The sequence below is a fragment of the Eutrigla gurnardus genome, assembly GCF_963514095.1.
Source record: "Eutrigla gurnardus genome assembly, chromosome: 9".
Classification (NCBI taxonomy): Eukaryota; Metazoa; Chordata; class Actinopteri; order Perciformes; family Triglidae; genus Eutrigla; species Eutrigla gurnardus.
In genome coordinates, this window is record NC_139923.1 from 10,599,650 (window position 1) to 10,614,845 (window position 15,196).

The window sequence follows — 15,196 nt, forward strand, 5'->3', positions numbered from 1 at the left end:
AACGGATTAATGATAGAAGCGGTGGAGAAACAGTCAATACAATTATTTTATTTTATACTGTAAGGTCAGAACAAGAGTTGCAAGTAAAGAAGAACTTAAATACAGAAACCTTTATAATCCTCAATTGCAAAGGATTTCTCTTCATGTAATTGTCATATTTTATTGTTCAAACTGTATCACATGATAGATAATGAAAAAAACATCACTATAAATACCTCACGATCAGTTTTCACAATCTATAACACCATACTACTGTTGTGCAAGAAACCGTAAGGCAATTCAGAAACCTTGTGAGCACTAAAAATCTGGCAGAGAAAGTGAAAAAAGCTGAACTATAACACTAACACTAAGAAAAGGTCATTCCCACACTATCAAATGGATTATAAAAACCAAACGGATACAATCAATGTATGATGCAGAAGAGGAGAAAAACACCACTGTAGGGATGAAAAGTTGTCATTTATGGAGATATGCGTCAAGCCAGAGGTCTCCTGAGTTTTTCAGTGACCTGAAAAAGAAAAAGGAGGATTTGTATTTTGGTCGATACAATAGTCACCTACATTATTCTGTTGGCACTAAAACTGTGTCTGTGTGTTCAAGGTGTCTCATCCTGTCCATTATTATTGGACGTACCTGAAAACGTCAGCAAGGCCTTGCCACATTGTCTTCACCTGGTAGGGAATGCCGTGTTTCTCACACAGTGCGCGGACCAGCGGGGCCACCAGGTGGTAGTTGTGGCGCGGCATCGTGGGAAACAGACTTCAGAGACAGAGGAGGCAGCCATCAGCATCAAACATGTCTCAACAATCATGTTTGAAATGAGCTGCTCAGTATAAAGGAGGATGGCTCCACACGCCCTTGTTTCACAAGAAGCAAACCAGTTCACACTCAGTAAAAAGTAATCGTTGTTGGAGTTCTCGTTGGCTGTCAGTTTAGCATTTTGTGTGCATGTATAAACGTGTGCTTCTATATTAAAAAGAAATAAAAATACAGCAAATCTAAACTTCAAGAGACGTCATACAAGTGCAAACCAAACCAATCTATATTGATAAAGAGCACTACGGTAAGATTTATTGGATATTTTTTTCACTCATTCAGCCTGATCCAACTTTTATACTGTATCCAGTAAAATACTCATTTTATACACAATTTCTCCAAAATTTAGACAGCAAATCTTTGTGATCACTACTGGAGTTCAAAATACTTAAATACATAACACCTGATAATGATTGCTTTGGCTGCAGGAGCTTTCAGAGATATTTGATGGACCTTTAATGCTGTTTGTATCCATAGCATTATTGTTTCTCATTTAATTTTGTCTGTTTTTCTCAACAGTCTCTGAACTGGTGAACACATGTGATCTCACTGACTTACTGGTGTTCGATCTGAAAGTTGAGGTGTCCACTGAACCAGTCGTTGAATGGGGACTGCTTGATATTACAGGTGGCTTGCAACTAAAGTAGACGAGGAGACAAAAAGAAAGTTAAGACATCAGCAACACCTACAGCTGACTGTGGACTGTTTGATGAACAAACAAACACAAACAGTCACCTGCATTGACAGCCAGTCCTGGTGCTTCTCATGGTCGATGTCCATCGGCAGATGATTCATCTGAGTCACCCACACAAACCAGTGACTCTCCAAAAACCTGCCATTCATAATGACCCGACACGGGTGACGTGATGAAGTGTCTTTGTGTTTTAAATGGTTCATTGCAGGACACAGCAGGTGTGTGTGTGTGTGTGTGATGGTGATGATTATGCTACAGTAGGTGTGTATTAGGGCTATGGTGGTTACCTGACGAAGCTGATGAGCACCACTGAACCAAACAGGCCATACATGGGTATAGAACAGCACAGGTAGCGCAGGTAGTAAGACAGAGACCACGCCAGATCCTTCACAAGAGAGGAAGGTCAATATGAATCACTCATCTCGTATCCTCACTTAGTTCACACGTGTCCCGACTCATCCTGGACATAGAAAACCTTCATACAATCTGCACAGTAGCACACAGAGGACCGCATCTTACCACCCAGTCGTGGCGGGAAATCATGGTGCGTATAATCTGAACGTGGAAGTAAACTGGAATGAGAAGCGGCGGCCCAACTAAAAGGGAAAGAGACAACGATTATTCCTGTGATGTTTTTCATAGTTTCACTCCTTTTAAATGACTCCAAGGAACATACCCAGAAAGAAGTACTGGTGTTGGTGGTGATAGGGCATATATTTGATCTTCTTTATGCCGTACTGTAACAGAGAGGAATCCAGAATCAGAATGAGCAGCTGGCTCGATGTTTAAGAAACCAGACATATCAGTGACTTGCCTCCACTGGTTGAGTGGCTCCAACCACGAAGATGTGCAACATGTTGACATCGGGGTCCTTACTGAAGATGTTGGGTTTAGCGTGATGCTGGAAATGTCGGTGATTCCACCAGTTGGCAGACGCTCCCTGAGAAAACAGTGTTTTAGTATCGGTTTCAAATACTCAGGTAATAAATACATATACGATTGAGAATATGAATTACCTTCAAATGTCCGACGGTAAACTTGTGTAACACGTGATTCCAGCTGGACTTCTTGAAGACAGACAGGTGGCCAAAGTCGTGCTGCAGCCATCCAGCCTGTAACTACACCCGAAGAAGAGGAACAAGCGCTGACTTATAGCTCATTTACAACCATCTGAGGTAAGAGATGACGTTCTGGTCACCTGAGCGGTTGCCAGCATGACGGAGCTCAGAAACGTCAGTGTCCAGCTCGTCCCCCAGACCCAGACGATCAGCCAGGCGAGGGCCTCCAGCAGCAGGATGTGGCCCAGGTGGAGGCAGAAGAACAACGATCGAGCTTGAAACAGACCCTCTCTCTCCGCTTTGGCGCGTAAAGTGTGGAAATCCTGTATGATTGTCGCCTAAAGAGAGAAGAAGAAATAACAGTTTTGGGGGATTCAATAAAATCAATATCCTCATAACATTTGAGGATGTGCAGCAGAGAGATTAAAAAAAAAAACAGGAACACAAAGGCATTAAGGCACTTTGAGTTATTTGAGTGTCCAGAATCTCAGCTGTTTATCCATCCAGTTGTCCCAGACTTACATGAATAATGAAATGCTTTTAAATATAAATGTATTTGGAAGAATCTGAGACTGATCTCACGTTTTTGTTTCGGTCCTGGCTGGGCTCCGTCGCTGCCAGCTCTCCGATCAGCAGGGGTTTGAGAAACTTTTTCACAACCTTTATATCGGGGTGAAAAGCAGTGAATGCCTCCTAGAAAACAAAAATGAGGAATCTTGTCAGAGACACAGTAAACAAAACAAGTTATGTACACTTAGCAGTGGTGGTAGTATTATATGTAAGTATCAAACTAAATGAACAGGTTCTGCAGAAATATGGCCCCTGTGAATTATGACATTTTTGAAGAAGAAAGTTCTGCTACACAGTTAAAAGTTGAGCTGATATGAAAAATGCCTTTTTAACCAAAACTAAAACAAAATATGATGCTTACATCAGCCAGTACCAACCAGTACCAACCAGTTTCAACCATCCATCCATCCATCCATCCAGAAGGTTGTGTTCTATTTTTTTTTTAAATATCAAATCAAATTGCTCCAAATGTTATGTCACGTTTGCCTATCCTGTTTCGCTCAGATATGTTTCGTAGTGAGGAAGTTAAATACTTTTGAAATGCTGTTTCAGCTTGAGTTATTTACAGTTTTTTTTTTTCAATTGCCAAAACACACAATTTCTGAAACTATGCACTCTTTCTTGAAACTGTACACACAAAACATTACAGAATGTATTTTGGCATCACAAAACATATAAAGCTTTGTTATATTGTATAGTGGATGGCAGTATATGCGTATGGTTTAACATGCCTGCTGAATAGATTACATGGGTTAGTGGTTTCAATAACTGAGCTGACAACTTCCAGTTTTTTAATCTTGGTAAATAATAAGAAACCTGTAAATTAAAAGTGAAAAGTCACTGCAACTCACCTCTGGTTCGCACTTTATTTTTGGGAGCAGCCCAAACTAAATACTGTTTTTTAACAGAGTCACAAGCCAAAAACTCAAAAGCAGGCAGGTTCAATATCACAGTGATGTAGTTACATTCCACCACTGACATAAAAAAAGACACTTGTATTCTCAGGAAGTGTTTTAAAACCCCATCTTACGGTAGCATCCTCTCCAGCATAGTGGCTGATGACCCGGATGCCCCCCGGGTGCCTTTTGGCCCACTGGGTGATGTTGTAAACCTTTCGATCGATCACCAGCCACTGGTCGTTCCTGTTGCAGTGGCTCTGCACCTCCTCCCAGGTGTACACGCCACCAGCTCGCCCGCTGACCGGCTCTCCTGACTCCGTCAGCTGACCTCCACCTCCCATCCTCGCTGCGGTCTCTGGCCTGCCTCCACCTGCGAACTAAAGGGACAGTCACCCGCAAACTTTGCCACCTGGGTGTAAAAAAAAAGAGAAGAAGAAGAAGAAGAAGAAGAAGAAGAAGAAGAAGAAGAAGAAGAAGAAGAGGTGTTGAGAGGGTGAAGGTTTTTAACCTGTTGCGCGTTAGTTGAACCGCCCAGCTGATTGTAACACAAGTGAAGTCGGACAAAGAGCAGAGCAACATCTCCACTAATAATTGATGATGAAATCCGACAACCAGGAGGCTTTCTGATGAAGCAGGGCGGGTTTTTCACATGAGCATCATTGGCCGTGCCGACATTAACCTGCAGTAGCTACACGTGCACATCCTCACACACTTAAAACACTGGGAAGCATCTATATTTAGCCTGCAGGCGCGTTTGTGTGCGGTTTCTTCCTTTTTTTGCAGGAGCGCGTGTAAGTCGACGCTCTTAATAATTTGCGGGCGACGCGTAAACACGGGACACTAAACACGCAATCAGACCACCCAAAGTATTTCGATTAACGTGTATCGCCCGTGCATTGATGAGTTGAGCGATAGTCGCAGATAGCGGGCGGCAGGCTGTGCAGGCCCGCTGCATGAAGATGAGAAATATTTCACACTTACAGTATCCAGATTTTTGGCTACTCTCCCCGGGTTTCGGTCCCACGAACACGCCGGCTCACTTTGAGGCTCCCGCTCCGTTTAGACCCATTTCAAATAGTAAACATCCCAAAATTCATCCTCTTGTCTTCCCTAATATGTTCACGGACTCATTCACCCACTCATTCAGTACAAATTCCGAGCCGATCATTCGAGGGTTTCTGGGCCAATCGGCGTACAGTATATCCTGGACCACTGGCTGATGTGCAATAGGCTCAACAAGCAGCTCGCGCGAATGTCACACGGTCTCGTCCGCGCGCTCACACGGAAAGATTCGCCCATTACAACACCCTCCTTTATAAATACATGTATCACATCCACACGGTGATGTGTTACTGTGCGTTATCACTGTACAATATAAGAATAAACAAAATGGCCGTAGTTCTGTTGTGTATTTGATTTGTATTCCGTTATATTCAAGTTTATTGTTGCTTATTTATCAACAATATATGTATCTATTGCACTGTGGTCTATCTGTCTGTCTGTCTATCTATGCGTCTGTCAGTCAGTCTGTCTGTGTCTGTCTCTGTCTGTTCGACTGTCTGTCTTTCTCTCTGTCTATATGTCTTTCTGTCATCTATGTATCAATGTCTCTATCTACCTGTCTGTCTATCTACTTGTCTGTTTGTCTATCAATGCGTCTGTCTGTCTGCCTGTCTGTCTAGTTATTTGTATATCTGTCTGTCCATCTGTCTGTCATCTATATTTTTATCTATCAATGCATCTGTCTGTCTGTCTGTCTGTCTGTCTGTCTGTCTGTCTGTCTAGTTATGTGTATATCTGTCTGTCTGTCTGTCTGTCTGTCTGTCTGTCTGTCTGTCTGTCTGTCTGTCTGTCCGTCTAGTTATGTGTATATCTGTCTGTCTGTCTGTCTGTCTGTCTGTCATCTATATTTTTATCTATCAATGTGTCTGTATGTCTGTCTGTCAGCCCTGTCTGTCTGTCTGTCTGTCTGTCTAGTTATGTGTATATCTGTCTGTCTGTCTGTCCGTCTAGTTATGTGTATATCTGTCTGTCTGTCTGTCTGTCTGTCTGTCTAGTTATGTGTATATCTGTCTGTCCATCTGTCTGTCTATCAATGCGTCTGTCTGTCTGTCTGTCTGTCTGTCTGTCTGTCTGTCTGTCTGTCTGTCTGTCTGTCTAGTTATGTGTATATCTGTCTGTTCTTCTGTCTGTCATCTATATTTTTATCTATCAATGCGTCTGTCTGTCTGTCTGCCCTGTCTGTCTGTCTGTCTGTCTGACTAGTTATGTGTATATCTGTCTGTCTATCAATGCGTCTGTCTGTCTGTCTGTCTGTCTAGTTATGTGTATATCTGTCTGTCTATCTGTCTGTCATCTATATTTTTATCTATCAATGCGTCTGTCTGTCTGTCTAGTTATGTGTATATCTGTCTGTCTATCAATGCGTCTGTCTGTCTGTCTGTCTGTCCGTCTGTCTAGTTATGTGTATATCTCTCTGTCCATCTGTCTGTCAGCTATATTTTTATCTATCAATGCGTCTGTCTGTCTGTCTGTCTGTCTGCCTGCCCTGTCTGTCTGTCTAGTTATGTGTATATCTGTCTGTCCATCTGTCTGTCATCTATATTGTTATCTATCAATGCGTCTGTCTGTCTGTCTAGTGTATATCTGTCTGTCCATCTGTCTGTCTATCAATGCATCTGTCTGTCTGTCTGTCTGTCTGATTAGTTATTTGTATATCTGTCTGTCCATCTGTCTTTCATCTATATTTTTATCTATCAACGCGTCTGTCTGTCTGTCTAGTTATGTGTATATCTGTCTGTCTGTCCATCTGTCTGTCTATCAATGCATCTGTCTGTCTGTCTGTCTGTCTGTCTGTCTGTCTAGTTATGTGTATATCTGTCTGTCCATCTGTCTGTCATCTATATTGTTATCTATCAATGTGTCTGTCTGTCTGTCTGTCTGTCTGTCTGTCTGTCTAGTTATGTGTATATCTGTCTGTCTGTCTGTCTGTCTGTCTGTCTGTCTGTCTGTCTAGTTATGTGTATATCTGTCTGTCTGTCTGTCTGTCTGTCTAGTTATGTGTATATCTGTCTGTCCATCTGTCTGTCTATCAATGCGTCTGTCTGTCCGTCTAGTTATGTGTATATCTGTCTGTCCATCTGTCTGTCATCTATATTTTTATCTATCAATGCGTCTGTCTGTCTGTCTGTCTGTCTGTCTGTCTGTCTGTCTGTCTGTCTAGTTATGTGTATATCTGTCTGTCCATCTGTCTGTCTGTCTATCAATGCGTCTGTCTGTCTGCCTGTCTGTCTAGTTATGTGTATATCTGTCTGTCCATCTGTCTGTCATCTATATTTTTATCTATCAATGCATCTGTCTGTCTGTCTGTCTGTCTGTCTGTCTGTCTGTCTAGTTATGTGTATATCTGTCTGTCTGTCTGTCTGTCTGTCTGTCTGTCTGTCTGTCTGTCCGTCTAGTTATGTGTATATCTGTCTGTCTGTCTGTCTGTCATCTATATTTTTATCTATCAATGTGTCTGTCTGTCTGTATGTCTGTCTGTCAGCCCTGTCTGTCTGTCTGTCTGTCTAGTTATGTGTATATCTGTCTGTCTGTCTGTCTGTCTGTCTGTCTGTCTAGTTATGTGTATATCTGTCTGTCTGTCTGTCTGTCTGTCTGTCTGTCTGTCTAGTTATGTGTATATCTGTCTGTCCATCTGTCTGTCTATCAATGCGTCTGTCTGTCTGTCTGTCTGTCTGTCTGTCTGTCTGTCTGTCTAGTTATGTGTATATCTGTCCGTCCATCTGTCTGTCATCTATATTTTTATCTATCAATGCGTCTGTCTGTCTGCCCTGTCTGTCTGTCTGTCTGTCTGTCTGACTAGTTATGTGTATATCTGTCTGTCTATCAATGTGTCTGTCTGTCTGTCTGTCTGTCTAGTTATGTGTATATCTGTCTGTCTATCAATGCGTCTGTCTGTCTGTCTGTCTGTCTGTCTGTCTGTCTGTCTGTCTAGTTATGTGTATATCTCTCTGTCCATCTGTCTGTCATCTATATTTTTATCTATCAATGCGTCTGTCTGTCTGTCTAGTTATGTGTATATCTGTCTGTCCATCTGTCTGTCTATCAATGCGTCTGTCTGTCTGTCTGTCTGTCTAGTTATGTGTATATCTGTCTGTCCATCTGTCTGTCATCTATATTTTTATCTATCAATGCGTCTGTCTGTCTGTATGTCTGTCTGTCAGCCCTGTCTGTCTGCCTGTCTGTCTGTCTGTCTGTCTGTCTGTCTGTCTGTCTGTCTGTCTGTCTGTCTGTCTGTCTACTTATGTGTATATCTGTCTGTCTGTCTGTCTGTCTGTCTGTCTGTCTGTCTGTCTGTCTGTCTGTCTAGTTATGTGTATATCTGTCTGTCCATCTGTCTGTTATCTATATTTTTATCTATCAATGCGTCTGTCTGTCTGTCTGTCTGTCTGTCTGTCTGTCTGTCTGTCTGTCTGTCTAGTTATGTGTATATCTGTCTGTCCATCTGTCTGTCTATCAATGCGTCTGTCTGTCTGTCTGTCTAGTTATGTGTATATCTGTCTGTCCATCTGTCTGTCTATCAATGCGTCTGTCTGTCTGTCTAGTTATGTGTATATCTGTCAGTCTGTCTGTCTGTGTGTCTGTCTGTCTGTCTAGTTATGTGTATATCTGTCTGTCTGTCTGTCTGTCTGTCTGTCTAGTTATGTGTATATCTGTCTGTCCATCTGTCTTTCATCTATATTTTTATCTATCAACGCGTCTGTCTGTCTGTCTGTCTGTCTGTCTGTCTGTCTGTCTAGTTATGTGTATATCTGTCTGTCTGTCTGTCTGTCTAGTTATGTGTATATCTGTCTGTCTGTCCATCTGTCTGTCTATCAATGCGTCTGCCCTGTCTGTCTGTCTGTATGTCTGTCTGACTAGTTATGTGTATATCTGTCTGTCTATCAATGCGTCTGTCTGTCTGTCTGTCTGTCTGTCTGTCTAGTTATGTGTATATCTGTCTGTCTATCTGTCTGTCATCTATATTTTTATCTATCAATGCGTCTGTCTGTCTGTCTAGTTATGTGTATATCTGTCTGTCTATCAATGCGTCTGTCTGTCTGTCTGTCTGTCTGTCTGTCTGTCTAGTTCTGTGTATATCTCTCTGTCCATCTGTCTGTCATCTATATTTTTATCTATCAATGCGTCTGTCTGTCTGTCTAGTTATGTGTATATCTGTCTGTCCATCTGTCTGTCTATCAATGCGTCTGTCTGTCTGTCTGTCTGTCTAGTTATGTGTATATCTGTCTGTCCATCTGTCTGTCATCTATATTTTTATCTATCAATGCGTCTGTCTGTCTGTATGTCTGTCTGTCAGCCCTGTCTGTCTGCCTGTCTGTCTGTCTGTCTGTCTGTCTGTCTGTCTGTCTAGTTATGTGTATATCTGTCTGTCTGTCTGTCTGTCTGTCTGTCTGTCTGTCTGTCTGTCTGTCTAGTTATGTGTATATCTGTCTGTCTGTCTGTCTGTCTGTCTGTCTAGTTATGTGTATATCTGTCTGTCCATCTGTCTGTCTATCAATAAGTCTGTCTGTCTGTCTGTCTGTCTGTCTGTCTGTCTAGTTATGTGTATATCTGTCTGTCCATCTGTCTGTTATCTATATTTTTATCTATCAATGCGTCTGTCTGTCTGTCTGTCTGTCTGTCTGTCTGTCTGTCTGTCTGTCTGTCATCTATATTTTTATCTATCAATGTGTCTGTCTGTCTGTATGTCTGTCTGTCAGCCCTGTCTGTCTGTCTGTCTGTCTGTCTAGTTATGTGTATATCTGTCTGTCTGTCTGTCTGTCCGTCTAGTTATGTGTATATCTGTCTGTCTGTCTGTCTGTCTGTCTGTCTGTCTAGTTATGTGTATATCTGTCTGTCCACCTGTCAGTCTATCAATGCGTCTGTCTGTCTGTCTGTCTGTCTGTCTATCTGTCTAGTTATGTGTATATCTGTCTGTCCATCTGTCTGTCATCTATATTTTTATCTATCAATGCGTCTGTCTGTCTGCCCTGTCTGTCTGTCTGTCTGTCTGTCTGTCTGACTAGTTATGTGTATATTTGTCTGTCTATCAATGTGTCTGTCTGTCTGTCTGTCTGTCTAGTTATGTGTATATCTGTCTGTCTATCAATGCGTCTGTCTGTCTGTCTGTCTGTCTGTCTGTCTGTCTGTCTGTCTAGTTATGTGTATATCTCTCTGTCCATCTGTCTGTCATCTATATTTTTATCTATCAATGCGTCTGTCTGTCTGTCTAGTTATGTGTATATCTGTCTGTCCATCTGTCTGTCTATCAATGCGTCTGTCTGTCTGTCTAGTTATGTGTATATCTGTCTGTCCATCTGTCTGTCATCTATATTTTTATCTATCAATGCGTCTGTCTGTCTGTATGTCTGTCTGTCAGCCCTGTCTGTCTGCCTGTCTGTCTGTCTGTCTGTCTGTCTGTCTGTCTACTTATGTGTATATCTGTCTGTCTGTCTGTCTGTCTGTCTGTCTGTCTGTCTGTCTGTCTGTCTAGTTATGTGTATATCTGTCTGTCCATCTGTCTGTTATCTATATTTTTATCTATCAATGCGTCTGTCTGTCTGTCTGTCTGTCTGTCTGTCTGTCTGTCTGTCTGTCTGTCTAGTTATGTGTATATCTGTCTGTCCATCTGTCTGTCTATCAATGCGTCTGTCTGTCTGTCTAGTTATGTGTATATCTGTCTGTCCATCTGTCTGTCTATCAATGCGTCTGTCTGTCTGTCTAGTTATGTGTATATCTGTCAGTCTGTCTGTCTGTGTGTCTGTCTGTCTGTCTAGTTATGTGTATATCTGTCTGTCTGTCTGTCTGTCTGTCTAGTTATGTGTATATCTGTCTGTCCATCTGTCTTTCATCTATATTTTTATCTATCAACGCGTCTGTCTGTCTGTCTGTCTGTCTGTCTGTCTAGTTATGTGTATATCTGTCTGTCTGTCTGTCTGTCTAGTTATGTGTATATCTGTCTGTCTGTCTGTCTGTCTAGTTATGTGTATATCTTTCTGTCCATCTGTCTGTCATCTATATTTTTATATATCAATGCGTCTGTCTGTCTGTCTAGTTATGTGTATATCTGTCTGTCTGTCTGTCTGTCTGTCTATCACTGCGTCTGTCTGTCTGTCTGTCTGTCTGTCTGTCTGTCTAGTTATGTGTTTATCAGTCTGTCCATCTGTCTGTCATCTATATTATTATCTATCAATGCGTCTGTCTGTCTGTCTGTCTGTCTGTCTTTCTAGTTATGTGTATATCTGTCTGTCTATCTGTCTGTCATCTATATTTTTATCTATCAATGCGTCTATCTGTCTGTCTAGTTATGTGTATATATGTCTGTCTATCAATGCGTCTGTCTGTCTAGTTATGTGTATATCTCTCTGTCCATCTGTCTGTCATCTATATTTTTATCTATCAATGCGTCTGTCTGTCTGTCTGTCTGTCTGTCTGCCTGTCCTGTCTGTCTGTCTAGTTATGTGTATATCTGTCTGTCCATCTGTCTGTCATCTATATTGTTATCTATCAATGCGTCTGTCTGTCTGTCTAGTTATGTGTATATCTGTCTGTCCATCTGTCTGTCTATCAATGCATCTGTCTGTCTGTCTGTCTGTCTGTCTGATTCGTTATTTGTATATCTGTCTGTCCATCTGTCTTTCATCTATATTTTTATCTATCAACGCGTCTGTCTGTCTGTCTAGTTATGTGTATATCTGTCTGTCTGTCCATCTGTCTGTCTATCAACGCGTCTGTCTGTCTGTCTAGTTATGTGTATATCTGTCGGTCTGTCCATCTGTCTGTCTATCAATGCGTCTGCCCTGTCTGTCTGTCTGTCTGTCTGTCTGTCTGTCTGTCTGACTAGTTATGTGTATATCTGTCTGTCTATCAATGCGTCTGTCTGTCTGTCTGTCTGTCTGTCTAGTTATGTGTATATCTGTCTGTCTATCTGTCTGTCATCTATATTTTTATCTATCAATGCGTCTGTCTGTCTGTCTAGTTATGTGTATATCTGTCTGTCTATCAATGCGTCTGTCTGTCTGTCTGTCTGTCTGTCTGTCTAGTTCTGTGTATATCTCTCTGTCCATCTGTCTGTCATCTATATTTTTATCTATCAATGCGTCTGTCTGTCTGTCTAGTTATGTGTATATCTGTCTGTCCATCTGTCTGTCTATCAATGCGTCTGTCTGTCTGTCTGTCTGTCTAGTTATGTGTATATCTGTCTGTCCATCTGTCTGTCATCTATATTTTTATCTATCAATGCGTCTGTCTGTCTGTATGTCTGTCTGTCAGCCCTGTCTGTCTGCCTGTCTGTCTGTCTGTCTGCCTGTCTAGTTATGTGTATATCTATCTGTCTGTCTGTCTGTCTGTCTGTCTGTCTGTCTGTCTGTCTGTCTGTCTGTCTGTCTAGTTATGTGTATATCTGTGTGTCCATCTGTCTGTCTATCAATAAGTCTGTCTGTCTGTCTGTCTGTCTGTCTGTCTGTCTGTCTAGTTATGTGTATATCTGTCTGTCCATCTGTCTGTTATCTATATTTTTATCTATCAATGCGTCTGTCTGTCTGTCTGTCTGTCTGTCTGTCTGTCTGTCTGTCTGTCTGTCTAGTTATGTTTATATCTGTCTGTCCATCTGTCTGTCTATCAATGCGTCTGTCTGTCTGTCTAGTTATGTGTATATCTGTCTGTCCATCTGTCTGTCTATCAATGCGTCTGTCTGTCTGTCTAGTTATGTGTATATCTGTCAGTCTGTCTGTCTGTCTGTCTGTCTAGTTATGTGTATATCTGTCTGTCTGTCTGTCTGTCTGTCTGTCTGTCTGTCTAGTTATGTGTATATCTGTCTGTCCATCTGTCTTTCATCTATATTTTTATCAATCAACGCGTCTGTCTGTCTGTCTGTCTGTCTGTCTGTCTGTCTGTCTGTCTGTCTGTCTGTCTGTCTAGTTATGTGTATATCTGTCTGTCTGTCTGTCTGTCTAGTTATGTGTATATCTGTCTGTCTGTCTGTCTGTCTGTCTAGTTATGTGTATATCTTTCTGTCCATCTGTCTGTCATCTATATTTTTATCTATCAATGCGTCTGTCTGTCTGTCTAGTTATGTGTATATCTGTCTGTCTGTCTGTCTGTCTGTCTGTCTATCACTGCGTCTGTCTGTCTGTCTGTCTGTCTGTCTGTCTGTCTAGTTATGTGTATATCTGTCTGTCTATCTCTCTGTCATCTATATTTTTATCTATCAATGCGTCTGTCTGTCTGTCTAGTTATGTGTATATCTGTCTGTCTATCAATGCGTCTGTCTGTCTGTCTGTCTGTCTAGTTATGTGTATATCTCTCTGTCCATCTGTCTGTCAGCTATATTTTTATCTATCAATGCGTCTGTCTGTCTGTCTGTCTGTGTGTCTGCCTGCCCTGTCTGTCTGTCTAGTTATGTGTATATCTGTCTGTCCATCTGTCTGTCATCTATATTGTTATCTATCAATGCGTCTGTCTGTCTGTCTAGTGTATATCTGTCTGTCCATCTGTCTGTCTATCAATGCATCTGTCTGTCTGTCTGTCTGTCTGATTAGTTATTTGTATATCTGTCTGTCCATCTGTCTTTCATCTATATTTTTATCTATCAACGCGTCTGTCTGTCTGTCTAGTTATGTGTATATCTGTCTGTCTGTCCATCTGTCTGTCTATCAATGCGTCTGTCTGTCTGTCTGTCTGTCTGTCTGTCTAGTTATGTGTATATCTGTCTGTCCATCTGTCTGTCATCTATATTGTTATCTATCAATGTGTCTGTCTGTCTGTCTGTCTGTCAGCCCTGTCTGTCTGTCTGTCTGTCTGTCTGTCTGTCTAGTTATGTGTATATCTGTCTGTCTGTCTGTCTGTCTGTCTGTCTAGTTATGTGTATATCTGTCTGTCTGTCTGTCTGTCTGTCTGTCTGTCTAGTTATGTGTATATCTGTCTGTCCATCTGTCTGTCTATCAATGCGTCTGTCTGTCCGTCTAGTTATGTGTATATCTGTCTGTCCATCTGTCTGTCAGCTATATTTTTATCTATCAATGCGTCTGTCTGTCTGTCTGTCTGTCTGTCTGTCTGTCTGCCTGCCCTGTCTGTCTGTCTAGTTATGTGTATATCTGTCTGTCCATCTGTCTGTCATCTATATTGTTATCTATCAATGCGTCTGTCTGTCTGTCTAGTGTATATCTGTCTGTCCATCTGTCTGTCTATCAATGCATCTGTCTGTCTGTCTGTCTGTCTGTCTGATTAGTTATTTGTATATCTGTCTGTCCATCTGTCTTTCATCTATATTTTTATCTATCAACGCGTCTGTCTGTCTGTCTAGTTATGTGTATATCTGTCTGTCTGTCCATCTGTCTGTCTATCAATGCGTCTGTCTGTCTGTCTGTCTGTCTGTCAGCCCTGTCTGTCTGTCTGTCTGTCTGTCTGTCTGTCTGTCTGTCTGTCTGTCTGTCTAGTTATGTGTATATATGTCTGTCTGTCTGTCTGTCTGTCTAGTTATGTGTATATCTGTCTGTCTGTCTGTCTGTCTGTCTGTCTAGTTATGTGTATATCTGTCTGTCCATCTGTCTGTCTATCAATGCGTCTGTCTGTCCGTCTAGTTATGTGTATATCTGTCCGTCCATCTGTCTGTCATCTATATTTTTATCTATCAATGCGTCTGTCTGTCTGTCTGTCTGTCTGTCTGTCTAGTTATGTGTATATCTGTCTGTCCATCTGTCTGTCTATCAATGCGTCTGTCTGTCTGCCTGTCTGTCTAGTTATGTGTATATCTGTCTGTCCATCTGTCTGTCATCTATATTTTTATCTATCAATGCATCTGTCTGTCTGTCTGTCTGTCTAGTTATGTGTATATCTATCTGTCTGTCTGTCTGTCTGTCTGTCTGTCCGTCTAGTTATGTGTATATCTGTCTGTCTGTCTGTCTGTCTGTCTGTCTAGTTATGTGTATATCTGTCTGTCCATCTGTCTGTCTATCAATAAGTCTGTCTGTCTGTCTGTCTGTCTGTCTGTCTGTCTAGTTATGTGTATATCTGTCTGTCCATCTGTCTGTTATCTATATTTTTATCTATCAATGCGTCTGTCTGTCTGTCTGTCTGTCTGTCTGTCTGTCTGTCTGTCTGTCATCTATATTTTTATCTAT

The 15,196-nt window shown here is 41.6% G+C and overlaps 1 protein-coding gene across 2 annotated transcripts; it reads right to left on the reverse strand.

Annotated features, from left to right (window-relative positions):
• Positions 1–60: 60 nt before the first annotated feature.
• Positions 61–5,296, reverse strand: fads2 (fatty acid desaturase 2). 2 transcript variants are annotated; one of them, XM_084017606.1, is made up of 13 exons: positions 5,019–5,296; positions 4,169–4,414; positions 3,151–3,261; positions 2,709–2,906; positions 2,527–2,628; positions 2,325–2,450; positions 2,187–2,247; positions 2,030–2,106; positions 1,798–1,895; positions 1,552–1,648; positions 1,375–1,454; positions 634–759; positions 61–508 (listed from the first exon to the last, which is right to left on the reverse strand). In XM_084017606.1, exons 2-13 carry the CDS (start codon positions 4,376–4,378, stop codon positions 457–459), a joined length of 1,338 nt encoding a protein of 445 aa, XP_083873732.1. In that variant the 5' UTR covers positions 4,379–4,414; positions 5,019–5,296; the 3' UTR covers positions 61–456. The 2 variants fall into 2 exon arrangements, with proteins under 2 accessions (XP_083873732.1, XP_083873733.1); XM_084017607.1 differs by having other exon boundaries at positions 4,169–4,446.
• Positions 5,297–15,196: the final 9,900 nt, after the last annotated feature.